The 24,883-nt window shown below is 41.3% G+C and overlaps 1 protein-coding gene across 3 annotated transcripts; it reads left to right on the top strand.

Annotated features, from left to right (window-relative positions):
• The first annotated feature begins 7,290 nt into the window (after positions 1–7,290).
• On the top strand, positions 7,291–24,832 carry krt222 (keratin 222). 3 transcript variants are annotated; one of them, XM_035144845.1, is made up of 10 exons: positions 7,291–7,687; positions 7,970–8,152; positions 9,857–9,939; positions 10,866–11,019; positions 13,652–13,936; positions 16,001–16,126; positions 16,753–16,973; positions 20,876–21,096; positions 21,183–21,285; positions 22,764–24,832. In XM_035144845.1, the coding sequence occupies exons 2-10, from the start codon at positions 7,985–7,987 to the stop codon at positions 22,975–22,977; spliced, it is 1,575 nt and encodes a 524-aa protein (XP_035000736.1). In that variant the 5' UTR covers positions 7,291–7,687; positions 7,970–7,984; the 3' UTR covers positions 22,978–24,832. The 3 variants fall into 3 exon arrangements, with proteins under 3 accessions (XP_035000736.1, XP_035000726.1, XP_035000718.1); XM_035144835.1 differs by having other exon boundaries at positions 7,949–8,152; XM_035144827.1 differs by having other exon boundaries at positions 7,941–8,152.
• Positions 24,833–24,883: the final 51 nt, after the last annotated feature.

Raw genomic sequence — 24,883 nt, 5'->3', positions numbered from 1 at the left:
TCTCAGTTATACTGTGGAATGTCTTGCAAAGTGGCTATGTGAGTTTTTCTTTCGTATTATATAGTATAGTTTATATTGGCCTGCAGCTGTGTTGACTCAAATTTGTGTTTGGAGCTTTACAAACAGACTGCAGTTTGATCAATTGTTAGCTCAGTGGCCCTGATATTTGACAATGTCTCTTGTCATCAATGTGTCTTGTCAAAGGGCTTTCCTCTATATTTACAGTCTTTCTTATTTATGCTATAAGGAAATAGTTCAACTCTTGACAGGGGAAAACTGAGTTTTAACCAAACTGTGAACTTGGATTTGACTCAAATCATGAATAGGTTCCGTGCTTCTTCCACTGTCCCCTTTTCTAAAAAGACAGTGGCCTGCAGTTCTCTATCAGACAGAGACCATTTCGTGCCATGGTGTGGTTTGTTTGTATCAGGCTGGTTTGTGTTGGCCAGTCTGTCAGCAGATTTTAATTCAGATTACCTTGACATGCCAAAGGTGTAATGCAGAAGCTAATCACCAAGCGTGTTCACCAGTCACCCAGTGGCAGATGCACAGCATTGGGTTGTTGTATTGGGATTCAGAACTGCAGAATTCTCACTACTGATGTTCATAGGTATGAAATTTGAAATATCAAGGAATCTCCCTTTCTGTCCCCTATCTCATAATGCCCATCTACTGTTGAAGAAAGGCTTCACAGTGCAGACAAAAGTTGATCTTGGCAGACATAGTGGCAAACACCTGGACAAACAGAGAAACTGTAAAAACTCTACTTTCTTAGCAGCTGCCAAGCGCCTTTGTTTAATTTACTGACAGTCACTCAGAAACTTATTAGGTTCCAACTCCCATGAAAGATGTTTGTTCTTATGACTGCAGGCATTTATCCAAGTATACCTGTATGTCATTTCAATTGTTCATAATTCCCAGCATTAACCATGTGATAAAAATGAATTAAAACTGACTGCCAGGTTTTACGCTGTAGTTAATGGGTGAACGACCAGTTGCCATTCGGTCAGGTGACAACGTATTTTCGGCTGCTGTACAATAATTGAGTAACCTCTAGATTTCCGTGGCTTCATCCCACTGACATGAATTATCAGATGTGCATCTTCTATACGCCAACATTTTAGTAGAGGCTAATACTTGTAAAACAATTGCAATTAGATACAATTAACAATTAGAGAAAAGGTAAGCTGAAACTGGTACTTGAGCTCAAAGCTATATTATCAATATTTCCACAAGTGACCATGTGTTATGTAAGAGTGGGGACCGGCATTATCACCCCATTCTGTGATTCCCTCACTTGTACAAAGTGTTAAGGTAAATTTCAGCTGTGGCCAATATACACTTTTAACAGAATGATTTTAACAATACATTTATTACTTAAACGCACTAAAACTTGAATACCTAAATGTGTCAATTTAGTAGAAGGTTATTCAAGGTGATGTTTGTGACCCTTGTCCCTGAATATTCAAACTATATCAATGTTTGTGCACTTATGGTGTCTGTACTTTGGCACAGGTGCCTTGAGATAAATGCTCCTGTATGCATGCTATTAGCATATACTATGCTAACATAAGCTTCTTTCAGACATGCACCTCGTGTGGTGTCATCCAAGTGTCTGTAAACCCCGACATTCAAATTCGACTTGAAATGGTGTCATTTACACCGTGTTTTAAGCCTAAATGTCCTCTGATATCCTCCTTGAGGCGTTTTCATGCTCTTACGGACACACCGGAAAATGATGGATTTATAGGCTTAAAACACGGTGCAAATTACGTGGACTCAAACACTTCACCCACCCCTCCATCGACATAGTGGCGAGTAGATAATTAGTGAATTTTCAGTGTTAAGATCGCAAGTATAGAATTTCTCTAGTAAATAATGATCTCATATTTTTGTTCTACAATGTCATCTTCTTTTATTCTTCTTAAATCACAAAATGTATAAAAAATAAAATTGGCATATTGTATCAGTGTTTACTATTTCAGCCAGAGAAATCAGATAGGCTTTTTTATTTTGAATTTAATAGTTGGAGCTGTTATTGGTCGTGATCACTTTAAGTCACATGAAGTGATATTGTTAGAAATCGACTTAAAGAGGTCAATAAACAGGAAATTGCAAACAAAAAACAGATAAACTAGATATTTTTATTATCTAGTTTATCGTCATATCATTTTGGTCAGATTCATGAAATGTCTGCATGACAGTTGGGAGTGTGCAGGCGTTTCTTAAATAAATGCATTACCTCCAGGTAATGAATTAATCTACAAAACTGTGTAAACTCTCCAACTAAGCTCAGATACATAAATATTACCTGTCTGAACTTTTGTGAGGTTTGAATGCTCATATTTAAAAGTCATAAACAATTAGAAACGGTTACATGCTGGGTCTATGGACCGATAAAATGAATAATAGTTGCAGCCCCACATATTTAGCATGATGAGTCTGTACATATATAGTGTCTTTGTTACACTACCTCTGCTGTGACACAATGCCTTAACAGTTTTAAGTATTAGGTTCCTCATTTTGTCGTGTTATCACGCACTGGCGGGTTAGATCAAACAAAGAGACGCCTCTTCTCAGTTTAACTCGTAACATGCACCTCCTCCACCAGCCCTTCTGCTGACCCCACTCACTGTGAACATTAAGTTCACAGCCCGAACTTGTTTGGCTGAGACATTTGCCAATCCTTGCTCTAGGCCACTCTGACTGACTGTGGCACTCCTAGTCTAATTGTTATGTGTGAAGTGTTGTGTAAGAAACTAGGTGCTTTTTCAAAACTGTCAAAGTGATTGAGAAAAAGATAATGGTTTTTCCTGCTCCGTTGCAGATGTTGAATGAGAATGAATTTAATCTGAATAGGATTTTATAGTATGAAAACAGCAATTTACACAAATTGTGAATGTCCATGAATGTCCATGTTCAGTTTTATTTATCCTTTACAACCTTGAGAAAAATACTTTGAGGTCATTGTCTTTAGGATTGTTTTTTCTGTTACGTTTTCTTGCTGTGGTCCCTCAGTATCATCTAAGACCTCAAATTGAATGGAAAAAAAGCAGTAATCACAGTTGACGTTAATGACACATAATGAGTTCTGCTCTGCATGTCCTGTAATTATCATACCACTCGCCCAGCCGGTGTCGAAAGGAGCCACCCTGCCGGGTTCATGCATGTGTCACATTAATTAGGCTGTTCCCTTCACGTCTCTTCCTTGTAAAGTTGTAAGACACCTTCCAAGATATGTCTTAAATCTGTGTGTCTTGTTTGTCTCCCAGACTATAAACTATGAAATGTAAGGTATGATGCGTCTCCGGTCATCTGCCGAGATGGCAAACATACAATTTGTCAACTTCCTATGGTATGATCAGCATTAAAGTCTAAGGTGTGGAGGGTTTGCTTTATGGAATGAAAAGGGTAAGGGAATGTTTTTGGCTGGAAATGTGCACGATCTGGTTCTGACAGTGTTTGTTGGAGGAGGATGTGGTTATTGGAGACTGTGGAACATTATGAAATGCTCATGTGACATTTAGGTCTTCCTTAACTGCTTTCCGACATGAGCTTAACTCAGGATATTCTCCAGGAAATTTTCCAGAGGGGCTGGATGTGAGAATGCAAATGTCCGAGTGAGAGGCTCCTGCTGCATTGTTCATGTGTGAAAGACAGACTCCGGAAAAGTCCAGGCCAAATTGTGCAGACATTCTCCAGACAAGGGACTCTAACTAACGTCTTTATCTTTACCTTTATTTTGAAGTTGCTGTCATTTCATCAATATATGTCTAGCTCTAATTTCCAAATCTTTTTTCCGAAGAATACATTACATAAACTGTAAACCTAAGCATGTTGGCAGATTTTTTCACGAGGGCGCAAGCAGGAGAAACTCCAGAAAAAAATCAGGCGCCACACACTCAGACATTTTCTCCTCCTCAGGTGCAGCCCCTCTGGGGAATGTCACGAGATTATCCAGAGTTCCCTGCATGTATGAAAGCAACTTTAATGTTTTTAACTTAACATTTTTAAATCCCTAAATATATGTTAGTAATCACATAATGCTGTCATTAATTTGCAAGTTAGTGTGTGACATAATCTTACACCAAAATCTCATTTATATATCAACAGAGTAGGCAACACTGAGCTACATGTACGTCTGTTTGCTGTTTGGAGCTGGACAGGAAGTGTGCAGTGGTTCATCAGAGTTTTTCTTTGTGCATTTAAACAAGGCTGTATAGAGTGAAACAGGAACGGAGGACCAGAAAAACAAAGTTATTTTCAGTAGAAGCATCAATAATGAGTGCTTAAACCAGTCTTTGATGGTTATACTGTAAATAAGGATGGTGTCACAGGTTGACTTGTGTGGTATTCTAAGACCTGCTGTTATTGCTTTCACTGCCTCTTACACTGGAAGACAAAGAACACGAGACAAGCTTCAGCTGAGCATAATCCCTACAGTAGTGTTTTCTAGAGAGTTTATGTGAAGATAATCCCTTCTGTGGTTTAGGATTTAAACAACAATACTCTCAATTCAGAACTCAGGTGACTTACATTGCAATATCATGTACAGACACAACTCTTCTGGCATGGACTAAGTTTTATAATTGCTAGAGAATGGATCAAAAGCGTTTTTATAACAGGTGTCTCTTTTGTCAAAGTCCTCCAGTAAAAGGCTCCTTGTACAGAGAATGAGGGGTCAAATGAGTCATGATCCAAGAGTTCCTTAGCGCCCACCCTTCAGGGGAACAGCAGCAGAGGAATCTAACGTCCCTCTGTTCAGTGTTAAACCCATAGGGTATGGGAAAACTTGGCTTGTTTTCATTCTCCTGTAGACCTCGCCTCTGCCCCTTAAAAATGTGTCAAACAAGCCACCACCTGCTTTTCCTGTTGCTCTTAGCTACATGACTCCCCTGACCAAACACTGCCGCTCATGCCGTGCAACCGAGGCGATTTCTTGGATCTTTGTGGGAGCAACATGACATTAAAAAAACAAGTTCGGTGGCATTCCTCATTAGCAGTCACAGCAGAAATCCTCTGTCCCAGACACTCAGAATACAGCTTCATACAACGCCCTGATGGGTGTTGTTTTTCTAACTGACAGCATTATTAATTGCGTTGTCATCATCGACGCCTTCTTGCCAACAGGAGGGCACTTTGCTGAAAGGGTATTGGAGTGTGATGACGGTGAGAGTCCTGTCAGTGCTGTCTGGCATTGTTGTTAATGAGCGCGCGTGTGTGTGTGTGTGTGTGTGTGTGTGTGTGTGTGTGTGTGTGTGTTGATGTTTTATCTATCTATCTATCTATCTATCCTCTCTTTCTCTGAGACAAATAGAAGAAAATCACAAGCCAGACAAACTGTAAAACAGTCAAACCAAAATAAAACGTCTGCTTTCTTCTCCCCATCTATCGTTTCTCCTGGGAAAGAGAGAAAGTCTCGACAGGTACAATATTTGTACAATAGTTGTAGCAGGTAGAACTCCAGGCTCAGTAGTCTGAATTAATAATCCCCACATCCTGTTTTTTTAGCAAAGCACAAGTGTTTGCCCAAGGGCGGAATACTTGCAAATTCACAAAGGTGATTCTTTGAAGTCAAGGTAGGCACAAAGACACAGATGAGAGAAGGAAATTAAATATTCTCCCAACAGTGAAACATCAATAATGAAATATTGCATGTCAAAGGAGGTCAGTTGTTACCGTCCACGCAGACAGTAAGAACTTATAGTTCCAGCTGCAGTTGCAGCATGCAATTCAGTTCATTCTCTCACGTGATTACTTTCAATAGTCTGTGTACCTGTCACTGGGAATCTGTTGCTCCTAAGAGCGACCTTCGTTACCACCACAGATTGAATTGCCATACAGGCCTGTTGAGAGTGTGCTGCACTCAGGGCTTCAGAGCGGGAGCAGTGGAGGCTCAGACACTGACAAAGATCTCCAATAAGATGTGATGAGTTCATTTTACACGTCTACGTTTCTAAATGAAAGCTAGATGGATTATTGCTTTATTTTGCTTCTTGTTGTGTGTTTAGCTTTTTACTGGGCTTTGCAATATTGTATAGGGGAGACTTTGCTTAGGGAGGTGAGAGGCCGACTAAGCGTTAGTTTCGGTTTGTGCAACACCTATTGGAATTGAACATTGAATATAAGCTTTATGAGAAGAAGAAGAAGAAGAAGAAGAAGAAATAAAAAACATTTCCTTTTACAACATTAAATTGCAAATGAAAAATATTGATATAGGCTATAGATAATGGATGCATGGATATTGTGTCACTGACAAATAGTGAATCATCTTTCTTCTGCTGATGTTTGAGGTAAGGAGGAACCTGTTCTAAGCCATTAGTTTGGTTACAGCTTTCCTTCTTATTAAACCGACTTGTGACAGAGGATAAATTAACCACGATAGGAGTCAATGGCAGAAATTCAGCAATTGTCAGAACTCCTTTTGAAGTTAGCGACTGACCTAGCTAGCTTGCTTATTTACATGTTGGTAGCTTTGAGTGCTTTTCTGCTTGAGAAGCATCAAAATGTTACCTCAAGTGTTTCAGTTGTTTGCAGCTCGACAGCGGATTCATTAACAAACCCTGGTTCTAGCATGACCCACAGATAAACTGCTAAGTGACAATTATGCTACATTTTAGCATTAGCCTGGGACTTCCATATGTAGCTACAGTGAACACTGCTCATTAAATAGTTTAGCATAAGCAGTGACAGAATCAATAACTTGTATTTAAGAATTGTATGGTGTTATTCGCTAAATGACATGTCAGTCAAGTGTCATTAAACAACCGATTAAAATGTTGTTTTCTATTTTGTTTGTTTTTGTGAGAATGGGCCAACCCACTTGTTTACATTTGTCACAGCTTGTGCCTTTAAATATTAAATGGAATCTTGATAGCACACCCCTAGATTGACCATTAGCACCTTGGACATTTTATGGATGTCTTACCCTTGCCCTAAGCACCCAAAACCTTAATGTGTCTCAAACACATCGCTTTATTTGTTATATCTGCAGACATTTTATTCAAGTAAACATTGGAGCCGCATGAGAATATTTAACAAAACCTTTGCTCCAGACACAAACTGTCAATTATTCTCTGAAACCAGTTATTGAGCAAGATGCAACGCTGCACAAAGTGTGTTTTACTTGACTTCAGTACACAGTCTATGTGGACGTCACATTAATTACAGTACATGTAACCTCTTATTAAAGCCCCACTCAAATACATACACTCACACACGGATCCTGTCACTGTGTTTCCCTGAACATTGCCTCCACAGCTTGTGTTGCTCTCTGTTTGAAAGCTGCTCAGTAATCCTGGATCAGAGAGTACAAAGGGCCCCAGAGTGCTGGTGATGTAAGCACTGTGTCCAGTGCTTACCCCACCGCTCTCCCCTCTCCCGAATGTTGCCCAGGGAGTGAGATGGGACAGGGAGGACCATCCTGATCGTGGCTGACACCGAAGACTATAGATTGATATAGCAGTGATACTGGCAGGCTAATGGCAGCCTGCTTGCTCTGTCTCAGAGGCTTACTGCTGATGACCTGCGACACAGTGGGAAAAAGTGTTGACCAGCTTCTTGTAGAGGAATGTGGCTAAGCTGTGGTGACTGGTGGATCGGCTCAGTGTGACCAGACAAATAGACTAAGGGACTTTTGCTACCAGTTACTACTGCACTGTATTTGTGGAAGGTCACTCAGCTGTAGGTGAGTATCGCTGGGTAAACATTTACCAAGTAAACGCCTCTGGTGTATGTGTGATCTCTGACTGGGTGGCGGTTTGTTTGCTGTGAAAGCTTTCACTTTGTATTACTGTGTGTGCATTCTGCAGCAAATTTGCCAGTCACGTAGCATCCGAATGTTTTTACCATCATAGGCTCTAGTAGCTGTGTTATGTCATTGGACTGTGTGGAAATATCAGCGGCTCGTTGTGTGTACCTGTAAAGATTTGAGTGTGCAGTCTCTCAGGTCTCCATGGACTTGCTGCAGGACTCCAGTCAAACCATGTGGGGTCTGAACGCACGTTTGAAGGGCTTCCTGGAGCAGGTGAACAGGCTGCAGGAGGCCAACCAGCAGCTGGAGGATCAGATAGCCAACTGGGGGACCAGGAATGCGTCACGCTCCCAGGACTGGTCCCAACAGGAACATGCATTGAGGGAGCTCCGTGGCCAGGTCAGACTCACACTTGTTGAAATTCGTAATCATTAGGTGATCGTTTGAAATCAGCAGAACTCTTAAAAAAGGTTGGAAATTACATATCTCTTTACCAGACATATAGGCACAATCTTGACGTATATTAGACGTGCTACAGAATTATTTCCACTCAGGTTTTTTGATAATGCTTGGTTTGGGCATCATCCTTGTCTGGCAGAGAACATAAGCATGTGTGTATCAAATAATGACTGCAATAAAAACACAGACACAGTGGATTGTTGTTGTTAATGACAGCCTCAAGCAACTCCATGGGAACTGCCTCAAACTGCAGAGGTAAGGCACTTCACCTTGCCTTCAACTCAACATGTGTGTAATGGAAGCGGTGCCACCCTGGTTTCAGGCTAAACTTTGCTTTGATGCTATTGCTGCTGATTATTGATCATTTTGACATTTTTAACAACCATTAGCAACCAACTAGATACTGAAACTTCAGCTAAAAGTTGACAAAACTTGATCTTAAACAATTTGACTGGGGTAATTCATTAGCGACATAGTAAACATAATACTCAGATTGTACATAAATCCACGAGTTAGAAAGAGAGAGTTAAAGCCACATCAAATAAACTTGCTTCAGAGATTAGGAGCAGATATGTGTGTTGTTACTCTTGGATCAAAGCCAGAGAGATGCAGCAACAATTCTGGATTTCACATACAGAAAGAATGTGGAACTCTTTATTACTTTAAGGCTGTTCAACTTAGTAGACCACGTAGTCAATACGGTTGCTCACATGACTCGACTTGATGGTTTTCAGCTGCTCCCTGGTTTTAGTGTCGCGTTCTGTTTGAAGTGCAGGAGTATCTGTTTTAATGACTCCCCAGTGTCTTGTTGCTCACCACATCACTCATCTCAACGTCTGGCAGACGAGCCTGTGACTATGACAAGATCAAACTCTGCTAGTGCTATTGTGCAATGATTCAATGCTTTCTTGTTAACGTATAGGATTATGTTCCTGTTTTTCTTCTTAAGTGCTGTTTCAAATTAGTGTTTTCTTTACAGGGCTTACTCAATGATGCGTAATCAGCCTTTAAGACGTAAGAAAGGCGATCTTGTCAATGTTAAGATTCCCTCATCTCACAGGGCCTTAGTATGGAATATTCCATGCTATATTTGTCTTTCGTTCAACGTGGGTGTGTGCTGTTCTGAAAGTACTGCACTCATGAGAAAACAAAAGGGAAATTAGGGTGTGTTACCTTATTATGTGCATGATAAAAAAACAGGAGACACCTTTGTTTGTGCTTGGATTCCTCCTTTGGACGGTTTGTGGCTTTTACATCCCCACAGGTCCCCACAAGAGCGAGAGTCGAACGAAACTGTACTATGTATTCAATATGTACTACCTTAGCACTGATTGGCCATTTGAGCCTGCAGATGAGGTGAGGATAAGAGAGAAGCACATTAAGGATAATCCTCTATAAGTAAGTTTTGAACAGAAATACAGTTGTGACACCTGCTAACTCACCTTGTAGTGTGAGTGATCCACATACGGAGACTTGACCCCCTTTGCAGTGGCCGCAGTTTGCTTCAGACCCTGCCGTTTGTGGCGTGTCTTCTTCCATTCTCTCTTGCCATTTCACTTTGACATCTGAAAAACTGAACATTGTCTTTGCACATTCCATGATCTAATCTGATGGTATTGTTTTGTATTTTGTGTTTTCTTTCAGGTTGGTAAACTACTGATGGAGAATGCCCAGCTGGCATTACAGTCTGACACCATGAAGTCCAGAGCTTCTGCCATTCAGTCCAGGTCAGCTGGGTTTGTCTGTAGTTTTCCTGAAAGCTCTAACATTCCTCTGCATCACCCAATACACTCCAACCAGTATGGTCAGAATAGTCAGTATATTAGGCATGAGATGGCATCCATTAGCATACACTCATTCATGGAGTTTGTGCCCTGAGTGATCAGGTACAGTGAGAAAGGTTAGAGGTTTTGGGATTTTAATCAGAAACATTAAATACACGCCGACGTGGCATTACTGCTCCATAAAACATCTCAGTACATGAAGAAAAGTTGCAGAATAACTTATCCCATATTTCCTGTTTTCATGCTGCTGCAATGCTTTTCCAGTCATCTGTTATCAAACTCAGGCCAGTTTCTGCTCCTGTGAGCCAACATGCATACAAATCCAGGCCGGGCTTTGTGCTGCGTCGGCACTTTCACTTATGTGTTTATGCAGACTGACACTGAGCCCCACCACCACCTCCGCTGCCAACCATTAACCCATGACGGACAGCGGCAACAAATAGATACCCCTGTTCCGGCCACTGACACCTGCTTACACTACTTGTTGTTGGGAACCTAAGTTGTGCAGAAGACCTTCAAACGTACAAGGGATATTCACCATCTTGTCCTATATTCTATAAGAATAGCTCCACCTGATGCATCTCCTGACCAGCTGAGTGTGTCTGTGAAACTCTGGACTGTGTTTATGACACACTGAGGATGATGTCAAGGTCTTTTAAAATCTTTCATACTAGTAGATGTGATTTGTGGAACACAACCTCACGATATAGTTAATATCTAACGACTGGGAATGTGTCCTCTTGATCATCTTGATCATCTGGGTTTTCTTTATGTGAGGATTACGTGTGATTGATGTACTATGGGGTTAAATGATTAACTATGAACACTGACTGGGGCTCAGTAAATAACCTCAGCTGTTGACATTGTAGGTGTGAGACAGAGGAGCGGAACACCCGACGTCTTGAGCAACAGGTGGTTCTGCTCAGGGAGACAAAGAGGAAGGCAGACCAGAGCAGCATGATGCTGCAAGCAGACGTTCACCGCTCCATGACAGAGCTGCAGGAGACGCACCGGGAGTTTGAGGTCACTAAATATACTGCAAATGTCCGTTATGACGTCTTTTCTATGCTTTCCCTGAATCTCGCCAACGTCCACACCTGCCTGTTTGACTGTGCCTTCATGCTCCTCTCTACCTGGCAGTAGTCAGTCTGCAATCTCTTGAATTATGCTTTTCATTGTTTCTTTGAACAAATTTAAAGAAAACATAAATACACACGTACACATTTAAGGCACATAATAATATATAAACAAGAATAAAATCAAAAATCGAAATGAATTATATAAATGTTTCAACATAATATTCAGGAAACAGTATTTTTCCATTACTCTTACCCCTAAACCCGAACACATACCACCTGTCTGCACCGCTGGTCTAGATTAACCTACAAATCAACCCCTTTTAATTTAATTCAAGAGCAATGAATTATCAGCATAAGTAATCAAGGTTTGCGAGATGGAGAGCTCAGTCAGTGGGGTTCAGCAGTGTTCACCATTTTAACAGCTTTGTGGGAGATGCTGGTTTTGAGTGTGTATATGTGTTGTCCTGTATCTCTTGTTAGAAGTGTTGAGCAGGGAGGGCTGGGTCATGGATAACATTTTAGGGTGTGCACCAACATCAGGCCTAATAGTTGTCATCCACTGCTCCAATGACGCTTTGGGCCATTTTGATGACCCTCTGCAGAGCTGTCTGCTCCTTCGTGGTGCCGCTGGCATACCACGCTGTGATGCAGTACATCTGGATGCTCTCCACTGTGAATCTGTAAAAGTTCATGAAGAGGTTCTGGGACCGCCCGACGCTCCTCAGTTTCCTCAGGAAGTCGAGACATTATTCTGCCTTTCCAGTGACAGTGGCAATCAAGGGGTCTGGGACGAGTTTGCATCTTTTTCCCAGTGTCTGTGTGGGTTTCCTCTAGGTACTCCCATAGTCCAAAGACATGTAGTTACGGATTAGGTCAGTTGGACCATGTGTTTCGCTGGTGACCTGTCTGTCAGTATGTACGCTGCTGTTCAGCCAACTGTTGGGGGTATTGGCTCTGAGTTCCCCCTGTGACCCTCAAAGGATAAGCAGTATAGTTAAAGGATGGATGAATAATGGATACTTTACAATGACAGCCTGATAGTGGAGTATGTGCCACCAAGTAAGACTGGGAGAAAACAAGTAACATTGAAAATAATAAATTAATAATCAGTTCTATTATTATTATTATAATATTATACTATTATTGAAACCTTTGTTGGTCAAGGATTTGTGAGCTGGATAATCCCGGGGGCTGGAAAACGTAGAAAATGTAGTGTTTTAGGTCAGATGCAGTGTCCTATAAACAAGCGGTGTCTTATAAACAAGCGGGCCACAGCAGGGTCGACTGAGGTGATGCTGACATTAGACATAATTGGCGATGAGGGTTCAAACTTCTTTGTGAAGTTGGCTGGAGATTGAGTCGTGGACAATGTTGGACATGATTTATCATTTGCCTTTGACACCTGTTGGGATTGTTGTCTTCTACTCAAGGGTTGCAGGGGTTGAGAGACACTGACATGCTTTAAGCAGGCTTTACACCGTTGCCAAAATGTGGTAGCTAATAAGTTTAAGATCCAATGTCACTATCACTGGCTATAACAAACACTGTTAAAACACAGGCTGGTAGTGGAGCAGGTTGGACCAGATAAGTTTGGACAACAGCTCAGTAACTGACTGTGTAGTTGTTCCATCAAAGCTGTGACAATATTGACCTTACCAGCAGTTATCAATAGGATTATGGTACAGGCCCACTAGACCCATAAGTGTGGAGTGCTGGAAACATTGGTTGAAATATGTATTATATATATATTATTATTATATAAGAATATTTAATATGCTAGTGATTTGACTATACTCTATAGATAGTAACAACATTTTGTCCCCCTACTTAAATTTTTCAACAACTATTCAGTGGCTTGCCATGACATTTTGTACAGAAGATCATGTACAGGTACCTTTCCAGATTGATTGTAATAATATAGTGATCCCTAAACTTTTCATCTTGCGCCATTATCAGGTCACAATTTTAGCTTGCTAACATTTACTTATTATGTTTTGCTCCATTAGCCTCGAATGCACTTTGTGTTTTGCGGTAATGTTGTGCTAAATGCTAAGTGTGTGTGTGTGTGCGCACGCACGTTTGCATTTGACAGCATCTTCTGTCTCCACTCATCTCTGACCTCATCCTCCTCTCTCTTTTCTTTCCCACCTCCTTCTATTAATTTTCTCAGTCCTGCTGACTAATACCTCCACCCCTCCTACCTCCACCACTACTGTGATTTTTCCTGCACACATACACACACACACACATACGTGCACGTATGTAGGGCTGAATAATGATTTTTCTCACTTGCCTCTGCATTGCGATGACTGCCTCATTGCCCACTGACGCAAACACACACACACACACACACACTCTTCTCTCTTGCCCTCCTTTTGTCCTTTGCATCTATTCAACAATATGTTCACAAACTAATTCCATCTCCCTGCTTTTATTTTCTTTAGTGTCTCTCCCTCTCTTTACATCATTCACTCTCCTCTCATCCTCTCTCTCCCTCTCTCCCTCTCTCCCTCTCTCCCTTTCTCCCTGTCCCCCCCTCCCACCCACTCTTGCTCCCTCTGGTTGGCTGTTTGTAGGCAGCCCAGGCTCTGCAGCTACAGCGGGCCGGCTCCTGCGATGCCCTGTTAGCATCATCTACGGCAAAAGGAGGGGAGGAGAAGGATGGCACAGGGATGGAGCTCACCCAGCTCCTCGACAGAATCAGAGCGCAGTGCGACCATAACAGATTTCCCGGCCCAGACGAGAGACACCACGGCCTTGGGACCGTGGCCAATCCACCTCCAGGCCTGTTCGGGCCCAGCTACTCTGGTGCTGGTGCAGCAGCAGCAGCAACCAGAACACACAGAGGAGCTCTTACTGAGGTATGTAATCATCCTCGTCATCCTTCGGAATCTTCACTAAGCTTTTTTTTCTGTGCCTCTCTCATGCTGTCCTGGCCCACTGCCAGTCAGACACACCCTCAATACCAACTCCAGACTCTCCGAGGTAAGGCCGACAGATGTACTGTGTGTGCTTCACTTGATTTAAATGGTAAGTGGGCTGTTTGATGAGGTGGTGAAAAGGTGGAGAATTAAGAGACACTGTGTCTCTCCCTCCTTTCTCTGTGCGTCTGTTTGTGACTTCGAGCAGATTTTCTGTTTTGTATGACTTTCTCCTCCTTTTCTAATCACTTCATCTAAATACTACTACATTTAGTGCTAAACACTATTGCAGTAGTGTGTAACACAATTTGATCTGCCACTACTGTCTGAATTATTCCTGATCTTCATTAAATATGTATGAGCCAAATAACAACCCATGCCTTCTCATCTGTAGGATACAATCTTGCAGATTTGTATCCTTTATCTAGTAAAAGTAGCTTTATTTTTGCCACCTGCCCCCTAAGTTTGGATGTCTTTATTATGCCACTGTTCCTGTGCCACAGCACAATGACTTTGGTCTGACAGTGACCACGGGCTCCAGGCCACCACAGTGCTAAATCAGAGCATCTTTTATGAAACAGTGTTATTTACATCAGACCCACTAATGTAACGTTAACACAATGCTGCAGTCAAATGCCTGTGTGCTATATGTAATTACCATGGCTGACATTCAAGTTAACTTTAAAATGATGTACTGTCTTCTTGGGAATGTCATACTGGGTTTATTAACATACAATCCGTTGTATAATATGGTGTTATGATATTGCTTAGGGAAAGATGTTGCTCCCTGGGTTCTTTACCCCATGAGTTGGCAAAGTATGAGTGCAGACAGTGAAGTGAAGAATCTAAACCTGGATACAGACACCAAATCTACATTCATCATCATTTTCAGCGACATGAACACTCTTTTTAATCTTAAAGCTGTAATGTAGAGTTTTTCCTGTAAACAAACAAAAGTTACGCTTACATTCAGTGTTTCTCACGTTAACATTGTGTGAACCCCTATGGTCTGATAATTATTATTACTGCTGCCATCAGTGTGACACAACAGTGTGAAACCGGTGACAGGGGTGTGTGTCTCATCATGCATGTCCAGCATGTTTAGGATACAAACAAAAGCAGGGGCCCTGTTCTAAAAACATAGCATAAGCAGTTGTCAAATCCTCCACAGGGCACCTTTAAAATCTCTGTAATGGTATAATATAAACTCTGAATCAGCAACAGTGTGCACAAACTCCAGTAGTTTCTCATCAGTTTATACACAGACATCTTGAAAGCAGATTTTTATTTTTATTTACAGATTATTTTCATAGTGAGGAGTAGATATTTTTACTTAAGTAAAGGATCCCCAGAAATCCAACTTAACCGTATATAATAAAAAATTGTCTGATAAAGAATTGTTTTGACCAATCTTATAAGTAATGTCAGATATCCTCTGTCTAATTTCCTTGTCATGTAATTATCCCATTAGATTAAAGAATGACTAATGCAGTAAGACAGAAAATGTATATGTATATAACATGAGTCATCTTCTTTTGCTGTCAAAATATTGGCGTAGGCGTGCTGAGACGGTTTCACCGCTCCACTGCATTTGAAGTGGGGCGAGGACAGAGAGTGTGAAATGTCTGACAGCTGTACAGTGTCTCAGTGCAGCTGGTACAGCTGTGTGTACTCGCAGACCTGGGTGTCTGCTCCACTTTCTGTTTACGCAAACTGAAATGCACACCACCAACACAACCACATAATCCTCTGACTGAGTGCCAGTGATTCTCATCGAGCCTGTCTCATTTATGTAATACATACATGAATGTCTACTAGAAATGAACATGAGCACATTCTGCTCCAGAGTTATCCTATCTTACATCTTATCACAAGGTTAAAGACTGGTGTTGTGTTTGCTTGTGAGAAGTTAAATGGGTGTCTGTTTGTGTGTGTATGGTGGCAGTAGTGGTGCTGGGGTTCATGTGTTCTCTTTTAAAATCTCGCTGTCCTCACCTCACCCAGGAGGAAGCAGCGTGGGCTCAGGTGAGCCTCGGCGGTGCCGCCCTGAGGGAGGCGCGGGCTGAGCTCGCAGAGGCCAGGAAGCAGTGGCACTCCCTGCAGGTGGAGATTGAGACCCTGCATGCTTTGGTAAGACAACCTACAGTAACCTACCATTTTCCCAGCTAGCACACTGATAGCACTACTCCTAATGTTCTCAATGTTTCAATAATTTCTTTTGTATAAATACTTGAAACATATGATTTATATAGACAATGTCTTTTCTCGTGAATGTTGTATATATTGTTATTTTGTTGAGGGCCAAACAGCTTATTCAATAGTCGTTGGAACTTTTCTCTCAAATCTACAGATGTTATTGTCATGGTGGTGCTCGCAGAAAATGAAGATTAATAAAATGTTTTGAATACATTTTAATAATTGTATAATATTTAGTGGTGGGTATTACATTTACATTTTGTGTCAATTGACTTATGTTATAACAATAAACTAATAATCAATATAATATTAATTAGTGCATATTAAGTGTGTCATGGTTACATTTTAGTTTTTCAGCAGCATTTCACATCTATAAACATGGATTTGTACTGTTGCACTCTCTGTGCTGGGAAGCCAGTGAGGGATTACATTCATCTTTTATTACATTCTAAGTTATAACATTATTATTTGCTACATGCTTCTTCGAATGCAGTGTTATTTGACAACATATATATAATGTCCAGTCATTATGCTGACAGCCGTTGCCTCTTGCTATCCAGGAGAAAGGCCTGGAGAGCTCCTTGCATAACACCCAGCAGATGTACTCCAGCCAGCTGCAGGACCTTTCCCAGGTTATTGTCGGGCTGGAGGGCGAGCTGGAGCAGGTGAGGGGCGGGCTGGCCACCCAGCGTCAGCGCCACAGCCAGCTCCTCAACACCAAGATGAGGCTGGAGCGAGAAATTGCCACCTATCGACACCTCCTGGAGCGTGAAGAGGGCAGGTGAGGACAAGAGACTGAGAAAGGGATTGAAACATCATGGGAACTAGAAAATAATTATTCACTTGGAATTTTGTGGCTTCAGTGTCAGCCACGAAATTCCTTTCAACTTTTCAGTAAAAGGGATTTCACCACACACTTTCACAGCCCCACCTTCACAAACTGTGATAAGGAACAGTGCAGGGAAACGATTAAAAACGATTTTTTCTCTCGAAAGAGAAAAAAATCGTTTTTAATCGTTTCCCTTATTTAGCTGTCAAACAGATCGTTCATGCGTCCGCATCTAGAGTTTGGTTAAATCCTACTATTCTATTATGGATTAGAGACTTAATCTGTATAGAAACAAATTATCCCCACTAATTGCAGGCTGAGACAGATTTAGGCTGTAAAAGAGAACACCCAAACAACATGTGACACATGACCTGTAACAGTGTCTGGAAATTAGTATACAGTATACAGTATATCTAAGGTAGTTATACATACAGAGGACGAACTTCTTGCTTTTTCTTGATTTATAACGTATAAATCCAGCTCTGTCTGTAATCAGATATAATGATAAACCCCAGTCTTCCATTCATCAAGCTGTCTCAATAGGGAATATTCCATTGTTTTAGCATGGCCTTTAATTATCTTCACTTTGGACCATGGGTAGACAACTCAGAGTGAACTCCAGTGCAATTTAACACCTTTTCTGCATCACTCCTATGATTGTCACGCTGTAGTTTGAGGAGGGTTATTTTGTTTTATGACTCTTTTAAAGGTTACAGGGGGTTTGATTTGCCACTTTTGGTTTTCCTCATTTCTTTAGAAATGCTTTTCACTCAGAATCTGACTTTGACTGATGTCATTGATGCCAGGAGAGACAGGATGTGACTTCTGAAATCTGCATTGTTAGGTCTTATTCAAGAAGGGTGGTGAGTGAGTGGGGAGCAAGTGAAAGCTCAAAGGGCTGTGTGAGGAATACAAGAGAAGAGAGCTTCCTGATACAGGGAAAAGAGTCTTTCTCATGAAACCACAAAGATTTGTGAATTATGTTTGCAGAGTAACCAAATAAAAGACAGAAAAGATCACACTGATGATCCAGACTGTGCAAAGACTATTCATATGTATTTGTGGTCGACAAGGAGTCTGTTTACCAACACATGAAGTTTTACACATATTTTAGCAAAATATAAGATAAGAGAACTTAGTCTTTGTCTACAGCCTTGCTCGCAGCTCTGTAAACCTGTAATTGGGCCGAGTTTGAGTCAAATGCTAACAATATGCTAACACGCTGACAATGAGTATAATTTTTAGTGTGTTAACCCTTTTTCTGCACTGTTGTAGCATCCTAACTTTGATACTTGGAAACTACACCAAGGCTCAGAGGAATTTCTTTACTTCTACATGTATTAGGCAAATACATGAATGCTTTAGCCAAATGAGCCTTAACTTAAAGGGCCCATATTCCGTAAAATACATTTTCTGGGCTTGTACTATCCGTAATGACTTGTAGGGGTCAGTAGTGACCCTCAAAGTATGACAACAGTCACTCTGCAGACTTTTTCATTCAGTCCATTCTAAGAAATATGTTATTGAAACGTCTTGTTTCGTACTTCCACCCCCATATGATTCATTCGGGATCGCACTCGTCTCTCAGCCCCACCCAGCCGGTACCGGTCCAGCCTCCGAACCTACCACCCCCGCTCCCCACCACCACCCCTCCACACCAAACTCGACACCAAGCAGACTTGTTGCTGAGCTAGCAGCTTGTTAGCTACCACAGGCTAACCACAACAAACAACACTGAAGAAACACTGCAATGTGGACGTTACTCCGTATTGAAACTCCGTTGTGAAAGTCGGGACTGTAACTCGGGACGATACTCCTACATTGGCCGACTGTCCTGCTAAAACTTGAACAAGCATGAGGACGGTGTAACAGTTTTTTCGACTTTAAACCACTGATATATCATCTTAGGGGTACCAATACCTCAAATGAAATCCCAGAAAGGCGTAAAATATGGGCCCTTTAATAGCGTAGAGTAATAGTTGGGTATTATTTGGCTTCACCCTCTTGAGGACCATCAATATGTTGTCAAAGTTTCCCTTTAGAGATTTTTTGATTTAAGAAGTAATATGCAGCTGTTATTTGTCAAGTTTTTCTCTCATGAAGATCCACATGCGTGTGGATGACACAATACACAGCCCTACCAATAATTTGGTTTCACAATATTCTATGATTCACGATCCCCCCCTAACCCTGACCAGCAGGTGGTACTCTAAGCTAAGCTGCTACCAGCAATTACATGTAGATCGTAAGGTTACACACAATGAGAAGCACTAAATATAAACATAACTATTGTTTATCCTCTTGTATGTAGGCTGGTGAAGTAGCAAGAGCGCACACTTCCTACCAGTGAAAATGTTAAGTACTCAAGAAGACCCTGAAGCAAGTTCACTTATATGTTCAGGTATCATCACGGAGGTTACCATTAAAGGTATCTTCAGTATAAAACAGAGGCCAGTATATTGCAACACACACAGACTTTCTGTCATCCTCCGTCTGCAGTCCATTTATCCATTGGCCTGCAAGGATGCAGGCAGATCTTGTATGGGATGCTACATCTCCTCACTCACATCCTCCTTCTAACTGCTGTTTCATGGTTTAATTGCCTGTGTAGACTCTGGCAGGGTTGTCTATCTTGGGCCATCCCCCACATGCCCTAGTCAGCATTATTGATGCTGGATGATTATTGCCCCAATACTCTCGCTGTTGGTTTTAGCACACAGGTCTGTAATTCTGCTTGTAGGTTGCAGACGTCGTGTATGAACAATTAGATGTACCTTGATGTGGTGTCTGTGGGTGGTACAGCAGCACTGACACAACAGAGATGGTGGCTGAAACTCCACTGACAGACTGCCTCTGTTAGGGTGATGTTGGCAGACAGTCGCATCCTACAACAGGTCTCACAAGGATAAACTAAAGAGTTTAAGTTGGGACTATAAGAGTGAAGATATCGACTCACTGCAGCTCAAGAAGTTGCTCCCTACAGAGCTCAGTGGTTGGTTCCCTTTAACAGTAAAGACATTACCATAAGTCATGTTAATTTTGGGAGATACTTTCATTGGTCGAGACCTAGATGAGACGATCGAAACCACTCCCATGTCCATCAGGTATGAAATTACAGCTAGGAGACGTTTAGCTTAGCTTAGCATAGCATAAAGGAACATTAAAGATATAGTTTTAATAACTTCATTATTGAGCTTCACAGTTGCTGGTGGTCAGATTCGTTTTTTATATTTTAACAGAGCTAAGCTAGGTTTTAGTCTTTTTGCGATGAGCTAACAATCCCCCAATCACAGAGCCTATCAGCTAGCGTATGATGATGAATAAACCTCTGGGGGCAACAGCAATATTTCTTGGCTTCCAGCGTAGGCAGCAGATATCCGGGCCAATACTCCGTCTTCCGTTTACAGTCCAATGAGTCCTGACAAGCTAAACGTTCTCCACAGAAAACACACACAGCGATACTTGTTGTAGGTGTTATAGCTCCAGACAACATTTTGGCTAATCTTTATCAACATATGCATAGTAATGAAGATAAATTAAAAAGCAGTTAGCTGCTCCTTTCCATCAATGAGTTTCTCTCTTTTGCTCTCCACAAGGACTGTAAGTAAAGCCGGCTCAAATGTGAAAATCAAACAGAAACAAGAGGCTTCCGGTCACAAATGTTGTCCCTCACCTACAGATTCTACATATTCACATGCAGAATCTGATAGAACATAAACAAATCTCCATGCTGTAGTAATCACATCAAGAAAGCCAGAAAGTTGAACATTTTTCAAGCGGGTGTTGTAACCATGACATACATGCTTATATTCTTTTGGCTATGATAACTCTGTATGCTGTGTCTGTGGCTGCAGGTACATGGGTCGGGACGGGCCGTCGATGGCTCTGCGACCCTGGAGGTCCTCTGTGGTGGAGCCGAAGGAGAACGGGCTGGAGAACAGTTTTAGTGACCCTGCTGTTACTCCGGATGAACCCAAGTCTGAGCCTCTGCCTGAAATACCATCACTCCTCCCTGCAGAGAATGGGATAAAGAGAAGCATACTGCGCAGACAGCAAAGCCTTGTGATACTCACAGGTAAGAGACACACACATGCGCGCGCACACACATACACACACTGCTACAGTCATGTTATGATTTGTTGTTAATGTCTGTTCTCACAGAGCCGGAGCAAGATAACGATTTGCCCATCTCCACTGTGAAGACTCAGGAGATTCTTCAGGGCAATGTTGTGCAGGAGAGTGCTGAGGGTCATGGCACCATTGAGTAAGTATTGATCTTTGTGCACCTCATTGACCTGCAGTCAGCACCTCTGGTTCAGTCTGAAGTGTAGGCAGTTTCTATTAGCAGGGCCAAACAGCATCACTTTAGAGTACAGATGTCTCTTTACCACATAAATGATTTTTAACAAATAAAGTTAAGGTTAAATCCTCTGAAGCTTTATCATCTCAGTTATTATTGACTCATCAGTTCATAATGACAATAATCCATCCCCACCTCGGCGACGTCTGGTCCAGCATAGCAGATGTGTAAACTCTCAAAGACATTCCTCTTACACGTTAAACAAGTTACGAGCCATTAAACATTTAGCAGGCTGCTGCAGGTTCCCATGATTAAGTCATCATAGCAGCGCATGGGAATTTTTCTTCCTTTAAAGGGCTTGTGTTTGATGTGGAGACACCTGCCTGATGTGGAGTTTTAAGGGCATGGCACCTTATTGTTGTAACAGACACGGGTGGAATTCTTTGTCTATGCGTCAAGCCCAATAGACAAATCTACAAGCCACACACACACACACACACACACACACACACACACACACACACACACACACACACACACACACACGTATTTGCATGATGATCAGTGACACACATGCAAATTATCTCTACGAGCTGCAGTGTGTGTGTGTGTTGTGTGTGTGTGTGTGTGTGTGTGTGTGTGTGTGTGTGTGTGTGCGTGTGCGTGTGCATGCGTGTTTTAGAGATCATTTATTTTGTCTTGATGGTCCTAAAATCATTCCTGTATGATTCTTCCAATGACACAATTCATTTATTACTTTTATTTATTCTGCAACTCCCAAAAGTCCAATAAACATATGATCTATCTATATGCTCAAACATTTCCTTGTTGCCGAAACAATTATCTATTAGTCAGAGTATCCGGTTTGGTGAGCCACACTTTCAAATACAATGCTCTCCTCCTCTGGACAGTCTCTTCTTCTGTTCATAGAGATTTGCATGAATTTGAATTTTGTTTGACTGAGTTTGTTTTGGAAGACATAGAGTTTTTGCTACTCTGTGCCCTACTGGTTATATCATGAATTATGTGCATTTTCTATGGTACATTATATCTGTTACACAGAGCCATACATGGCACGACTCGCAGACACCTTCCAGCATCAAAGTGTTCTCCCTTGCTGCCCCCTAGTGTTATTGTACGTGTAATTACACATCCTGCCTCACTTAGTTGTATATGACTAAATTAATACATGAAAGAATTCTTGTCACGCCATTGACAAAATAAACAATGACGTCACATGAAAATAATCAGCTGAATGGCATTCACATTGAAAGATAGACACATCTTGTTATGTTCCCAAACAAAAGAAAAATAGACAAAATAAACAAAATAGAGACCTACAACATAAATTCAACTGTTCTCGAACTGATGATGTGATGTTTATCATGTGTGATCATCATCACCTTTAAGTTATATACATGATTTCTAACGTTTCTTGTCAGGACGGAGAACATTGACAAGGTGATAAAGCAGTGGGAGGGCTCCTTCTTCAGAGGGAATCCCAAGCTGCGCAAGAAGTCGGTGTCTCTGCGCTTCGACCTGCACATGGCTGCAGCAGACGAGGGGTGTGCCCAGACTAAACAGGACAGCCTCCCTGACGTGGAGGTGCGTCTCATCATGAAGAGATCTCGCAGCATCCCGGCAATCACACAGTGACTCTGTCACCAGTTGGTCAGATCGAACACCGGTTTGCAGCTGTTTGTGGTGATACAGGTGATGCTGGAGTTGCAGAGATAGCATCTGTCATTCACATCTGGGATATTGACATTACCATCATGCTTAATATGTATTTCAAATTATATATACTCACTTTACATCAGAACTGATGACTGAAACATATTTTTCTCATCAAAACTTTCACCCATCGGGCTTTTGTGCTGATCTAATAGGGCAATTTTTTACAGTTTCAGAAAGCCACGACAATTTTATCACACATACTTTCATTACATTACAGAGGATAACAATTAAATATGCAAAAATGTCTCTGTCATCTTACTCAAATGAAGAACACGTGTCTCTCAACCCTGTCACTGTTTCAACTACTGCATTTAATCCTAATTAACACTCCGTACAGGAGGCTGGGTGCACAGAAAGACAGAGATAAATGGAGTCAGAGATCACTAAGGCTGGACTTTTTTAAATAGGTTTTCTGTCAGGGACTGTGTGGAAATTATTAGGGGGGAGGGGGAGTCTTGATTAATTAGCGTTATCTCATGAGAGAGAGCACATCATTTGTCACTACCACACAATCACAGCTCCCACTTTATTGTATATCCTAAGAGAAGGTAGAACTACAGTAATGTAACATAAAAGTTCAAAAATATAGATATTTAATGAAATAAAATAAAAGTAAAGTGCTGAAAATTTGATAAGTAATTTTGCCACTATTCGAAAGCAATTTTTCATTATAAAGTCACTTTCAGTATGAACTAACACTAAATCTATTTTTTCGAGTTGGTATTACATGTACAGTCACTTTATTACACCGTTGATCCTGATCCCATTTTATAATGCTCATTTCATCATTACAAATTATTTTCCTATGTCTTACACCACCCTGACATATACATGCAGCGGTGCACTGTCAGCAGTGTGAACAGTGAGAGCTATTGCAAGCATGCAGCTGAGATCTACAGTAGTAGGACGTTACAGTAGTAGCAATACTACCTCTACTACTCAACTAGCAGTTTAAACTGGAGTGCACAAATGTAAATTATTCGGGCACTCTTTGTTGTTGATGGCAAAATAAATCGTGTTTATTCAATAGTGTAACATTACAAAGAGAAATTGTGGGGTGGGTGTTGAATTTTTCCTCTTTACCATTATCAATGGGTCCAATGCACATATGAGAAGAGAGGTCCATGCTTTTCAAACAAGTAGAAATACAGTGTTCACCCCCCCTCCCCTGTTAAATAACTGTCATACAATCCCTAAATGCTTGCACTGCAGACACTTACAGCACTTAGAAGAACATCAGCACTGAGAGATATCCACAATGTGTTCATTTTGAGGGTCTTTGTCATTGCAGTCCATTCTGTATGTGAAGAAAAATAATATAAAACAAAAGACGTTGCCACATTCTTGACGCATTATGCTGTGATCCTAAACAGCAGTCACACTCTCAACACTCAGCGAGTGTCTCAGAGGTTCCCTGTCTTAACCAGAGGAGGGCAGTATTTGTAAATAGTTAACACTGCAGTGTATATTCAAAGCTCGACTCGGGTTGTGTAACACATGCTATCTGTTACACCTTAGATCTAGAGTTTTTATTCTAAGTATCATGTTTGGCACCAAAGATATTGAAAACAAGAACTGGACCATTGTGCGTTGCGTTTGGGTGCCTCGGGATATGTTGAGAATATTTAAAGATATTATCTATGCAGTTCTGTGCTTAAGTTTGCTTTGCTTCATGAAGCACACTCTTCATTTTGAGAGCTCTGTAACTTCAAAATGAAGCATTATGCCTTTATCTTACGATATATTATTTAAAATAAAAACAGAAATACGTGCAGACTGTTGTGTTTTCTGTCAAATGTTTTCCATCACAATCTGAAATTGACTA

Source organism: Hippoglossus stenolepis, chromosome 2 (genome assembly GCF_022539355.2).
Source record: "Hippoglossus stenolepis isolate QCI-W04-F060 chromosome 2, HSTE1.2, whole genome shotgun sequence".
Classification (NCBI taxonomy): domain Eukaryota; kingdom Metazoa; phylum Chordata; class Actinopteri; order Pleuronectiformes; family Pleuronectidae; genus Hippoglossus; species Hippoglossus stenolepis.
This window is presented reverse-complemented; position numbering and strand designations above follow the sequence as displayed.

What these genes read in the sequence shown, in the direction of transcription:
- krt222 (XM_035144835.1), top strand. Translation starts at nt 7,955, where the DNA reads ATGGACTTGCTGCAGGACTCCAGTCAAACCATGTGGGGTCTGAACGCA. An exon ending in TGAGGGAGCTCCGTGGCCAG is followed by an intron (nt 8,153 to 9,856) that starts GTCAGACTCACA and finishes GTTTTCTTTCAG; the next exon opens with GTTGGTAAACTACTGATGGA. An exon ending in CTGGAGCGTGAAGAGGGCAG is followed by an intron (nt 16,974 to 20,875) that starts GTGAGGACAAGA and finishes CTGTGGCTGCAG; the next exon opens with GTACATGGGTCGGGACGGGC.